This window comes from Phodopus roborovskii, unplaced genomic scaffold, assembly GCF_943737965.1.
Source record: "Phodopus roborovskii unplaced genomic scaffold, PHOROB, whole genome shotgun sequence".
In the NCBI taxonomy this organism is placed as follows: Eukaryota; Metazoa; Chordata; class Mammalia; order Rodentia; family Cricetidae; genus Phodopus; species Phodopus roborovskii.
The window spans coordinates 6,096,862-6,102,123 of record NW_026126416.1 but is presented as its reverse complement, the minus strand read 5'-3'; the positions used below and the strand labels follow the sequence as shown (position 1 = coordinate 6,102,123).

The 5,262-nt window shown below is 39.7% G+C and overlaps 1 protein-coding gene across 1 annotated transcript; it reads right to left on the bottom strand.

Moving 5' to 3' along the window:
- Positions 1-642: 642 nt before the first annotated feature.
- Positions 643-4,915, bottom strand: LOC127221193 (cystatin-S). The gene is made up of 3 exons (XM_051183112.1): positions 4,685-4,915; positions 1,797-1,901; positions 643-726 (listed from the first exon to the last, which is right to left on the bottom strand). The coding sequence occupies exons 1-3, from the start codon at positions 4,913-4,915 to the stop codon at positions 643-645; spliced, it is 420 nt and encodes a 139-aa protein (XP_051039069.1).
- Between the last annotated feature and the right edge of the window lie 347 nt (positions 4,916-5,262).

Genomic DNA, 5,262 nt, shown 5'->3' with positions numbered 1-5,262 from the left:
ACAGTGTAGTAAACAATTCCTGGTAGAAGTAGAATCTATGCTTTATCACATGCATTCCTTGGGAACCTGAGGAGAGTAGAAGACCACTGACATTAGGTGACTTGTGTTTTTGAAGGTATTTTACCACTATTTTTCATAGCCAAGACACATATCATAATGTCTGAATCTGCTTTATGAGAGCAGCTTTGGTCCTGGGACATCAACACTCCTCCCCCAACAACCCTGTGCTAGTGACCATTGTGTTAGTGTAATTGACTTCTAGTTACTCCCTACACTTAATTACACTGGGAGAAGATCTTGAACATTTTGGCATATGTGTAGGAACCCTATTATCCACTTTGTTATCCTACCACTCTAAATATTCTGAGACAGGAAAGGCTACCCAAAAGGAGCTAGTGAGAGGTTTTTTTATTGAACAAGGGGTGAGCAAGTATAAATGAACAATGCAATGTACCATTTGAAGAGAAAGGAAAAGAACTAGGGCATCTACTGGAGTAGGAGAGCCTACCTCAAGCAGGCTACTCTAGTATGGAACTTGGTGAAGGTAATCTGAGTTACATCCCTAAAAGCAAGATCATCCATGAGAGTGATGAAGAACTTCCAGAGTAGAATGCAATCTGTACAGTACAGCCAGGAAGTATCTCAGATTTTGTGACAGGTGGAAGACGTCAGGGACATCTTGTTCTCCCATGGCACAAAATAGACCTCAAAAGAGCACAATTCTCTCTGCAAAGGTGAAGAAAGTAGGTTGATCAGTACTCTTTAAGAGTAAGGGGAAATTTTACAGCCAGAAAGGTTAGAGGTAAGTGGGATGATACAGGTAAGGTACAACATAAAACCCCTGTCAAAACCAATGGCACTCAGCCCAAATCAGCAAATATCTTCTGATCTAAAACACAATGCTGTTCATCTAGCATAAGGAATATGTGTACAGCTTAGACTCACAGAATTTCACATCTCTTTTTCAAAACAGGACTTTAAGGAGTAGACCATGACTCATGACAGGATCTTGAGGGTCAAGAAAGAGGGTCATATTCAGTAAGTTCCCCCACCCTTCACCACAAACACTAGGGGCAGCAATATAAATATAGGATTTGGGGGGAAAGGTTTTGAGAAGTACAAGGCAGGGGATGGCATCATGATGAGAAACTGCAATGATGTACAGAGCCAGTGTAGCTCAAGAACACTTCTGTTATGGGAATTGATGGCATTGGGCGAAAGGGGAAGCACTGAAGGGCTAACTTCATTTCAGGGGCATCTGTACAGGAGTTCAGCTTAGGAATGTATAGAGCTTTTACTATCGAGGAAACCTAAGGCTGTCTGCTCCTGTCCAGCAGGAAACACAACCAAAGTATTCAGGGATCCTTTCAGAGCTCCTATCGCATATTTCAACCCAAGGAACAACTCAAAATTTCAATGTATACATGTATACCATAAACTCCTTGGCTATATATACTCTTAATAATCCACCTAGTTATTCACAAATATCCACACTCTCTTCACACATACAAATACATTCACTCCTCAAAACACCACTGTGTTACATATGTACTTTTCCAAGTTTGCCCTAGTATGAGCAAAAATTCTCTCCCATAATTTAATGTACAAATACCTCCCCCCACACATGTACACATAAACACACACACACACACACACACACACACATACATACACTTATTTAATATATTCACACATTTTTTGCACATTCATAGACATGATATGATTAGTGTTTTGATAAACTAACATGATTGTAAACACTATTGAGTGCACAATAGGTCAGGTTGCTATGTTCATACCTCAGCCTGATCATTTAAGGGACAGCTGGTCGAGTCAGCCTGGGCCTTCTTACATGTGGTTATGCCTAGGATCACATCAAAAAAGAATTTCTCTCCAGCCACAACCTATAAAGAAAAACCGATGATTCATGTTCAACAGTAGACTGATCTTCATGTGCATCTCTTATACATTGTAGTATCAGTGGGTTTGGTGGAGATTCATAGATGCCTGCATTCATGACCTACCACCAATATCATGAACACAGCAACCAAGACAGCCTGCCAAGTGGGGCAATTTTACCTAGTTCTCGTATCTTGTTTTCTTCTGAAAAAGTTTCCCAAGTGTTTGATGTTGCTAATAAATGAGACAGGACACAGAATTAAGAACTTCCAAAGTACTTGGGAAGAGTAGGCACCTCTGAGAAGTCAACTAGGATGGAGCCAAACAACAGTGTTGTGTTCAATAATACAGGACTTCTTTGAGCACAAGTGTTTAATTAGGACTATAGGACAGTACTAACTCAACTGTGTAATGTATGATTCTTTGTCCCAGCAGGGTCCTATCACACTTGAGGGCACCAAATAATCCAACAGATGCTATATTAATATGAAACTGTTAGCCGGTGGAATGGGCTTCTTATTGGCTTGCTCTGTCTTTATTATCAACTCATAACTACTAATCTATGCATCTTATCTTACCAGAGAATACCTGACTCATGTCCTCTCTTCCTGGGCTCACATGATGACTCCTTTCTGCCTACACTTCCCAGAACTCTCCTCATCTCCTAGTCCCACTTATCTTCCTGCCTGGTCAATCAGTATTTTATTCTTCAAACAATAACAGAAACATATACAGAATAATATCTTCCTTCACTGTTGCAGGACAGAAGTCAGAAGGACTCAATTTGGTACAGTGCATGAATGGTGGTACCTCATGATTAAAGTGTACCTGGATCCCATTCATAAAAAGAATATTTTGCTTACTTTTATTCAGATTTATCCTTATGTGGACAGGAGGACATGGGATGTTTCACTAAAGAATGTTTCAATACAAAAGATGACAATACTGTATTGTCAACACATTCAGTGTGACTGTTAATAGAAATATCTTTTGAGTATGGAACTCTCCAGTGTGACTTAGACTTTAAATTAAGTACATTTAACTCTTTTTTCTTATAGGGAAGCTCAGGCTTGATTTTTTCAGTATTGTGGAGAAGTAGACAGTGGGAGAAAATGAGGATTTTAGAACACCCTGAACCCAGAAATGAATCCAAGATTCCTCTAATATTAGATTTCACCTCATGAAAATGAGATTTGTACCATCCAATGGTATGTGATCCTCTAAGATTCTCTATTTGGTTACTGAATACTCACAAAATATCTGAAGTAAGAAGGTCTAGTGAGGATTTGTTTTTATGTATTGGTCTGAGGTTCAAAGTTTCTGGTTCATCACTAGAAATATGATGCTAAAAGTTTGAAAGGAAGCTGAGTACAGGACATAGAAGGAACCAAAGAAAGATGGACCACTTCAAATAAGCTTTCTGTTTACCCCTTATTGCCACTCATTAATAGCATCATGTCTAAGGTGGTGTTGGTGGCACATGCCTTTAGTTCCAGCATCTGGGATGCAGTGGCAGGTGGACCTCTTTTATTTCGAGGACAGCCTGGTCTACAGAACTAGTTCCAGGACAGCCTCCAAAGCAATACAGAGAAAATCTGTTATGAAAAACCAAAAAAATCTATTTAATAGGTCAGAGCACTCTCATGATCCTCATGATATATTTATATCTGGAAAAGTCATCACACAACTTAAAGGATGGATTTCTATCCCTCTTTTTTGTTTTGTTTTTTTTTTTTTTTTTGAGACAGGTTGTTCTGTGTAACAGTCCTGCCTGTACTGGAAATTTGCACTGTAGACCAGGCTGGCCTTGAACTAACAGAGGTCTACATGCTTCTGCCTCATGAGTGCTGAGATTAAAGATTTTTGAACCACCACCCAGCAATGGTTGTTTCCTTAATATTAAAATACCAATTTCTCACTTAACAGACATTGAAAATATAGAGGAGCCATCACAGCATACTTTCCTTTAAAAGGGGTGGAGGAGGTTCACAAGGATAGAGGGTGGATGGGAAAGGACTAGAAGATGAGTTGGACCAAGATGCATGATGAGAAATATACAAAGAATCAATAAGAAGTCAAATTTGAAAAGAAAAGGTCATATTAAAAAATCTGGGAAAAATTACACTAAACACTTTGCTTTCAGAATATTTAGAAAACCACTCACCTTTATATGCATGGCCTTGAGAGAAAAACAAAGCCAAAGCTAACCCAGTAAAGTGTAATAGGAGGAGAGACAATGGATTGATAGGGAACCTGTAAGCTACAAATTTGGATGTACTTGTTTTTCCATAGACAGAGTATGAATTAAATGAGACATAAAAAATTATCTTAGAGAGAAGAGAGTTGTGATATATTTTATCCTTTTTCATGACCACATAATTATATGTTGACACTGATTCCAGGTTCCTGAAGACTAACGACAGGATGTTCATCATAGTAGAGAACTCTGCTTTGTAGCATCTTTCAGGATATGGACAGGAAGTTTAGCACACACACCCATATTTGCGGCATATCCATAAGGCTTAAAACAGCCTAAAAGATGACATTTGAATTGGGAAAAATGACATCTACAAGAGGTTCCAGATAACATCAAATCTTAGGATAAATTTTAATGTGAGGCACTGACTTGTGAACATTGCCATTAGGCTCACCTCGGATCCATGGTGACAAATTACAGTGAACTAAACCTATGAGTATAGCAGAAGTGAGGACTCAGTGCTGGACTAAGGCAAGATGTATGGCTCTGTAAGTGATAAATTCCAGTTCTTTCACTTCAAGTGTCACATACCTGCTTTCGGACTCTCTTCACTTCCACAACATGGCTCAGATACAAGTCATTGTTGTTTTCATTGTACTTGCCCACAGCATATGCCAGTGCTTCTGGAGCCCCCTTCTCTTGCATACTGGATTCCTCTATGCCACCCAGGAGTGTGTGACCCAGCACAGGGTTTAGGCTCAGGTTCCCAACCACCATGAGAGTGGTGAGCAGGAGTAGTGGAGCATGTAGCAGACAAGCCATAGTTTCTCTAGACTTGGAAGTGGAGCCAAGATGTTATTTGTAGCTGAAGTGAGTCTGGATGAGACAGTAAGTACAGTGTGGAAATAAGCTGCTCTTTTATACTACACTCTTACCCTGTGTGGGCTCAATGCCAGTGTCCCATGATCTATCATGCTTGCCCCTCCTTTTCCTGTTCCTCCCTTCTACAAGTCCTCTGTTTTCATACTGCCCCAACTATACCTCAAGTCTTGTTCCTTTTCTGTCCCATTCTGGTTCACACCAGTAGCATCCTCCCCCAGTCATTATAACCTCTATCTTGCCTCTTATTCTCAAACTTTCACAATTTCAGGCCTTACTTAACTCTAGTT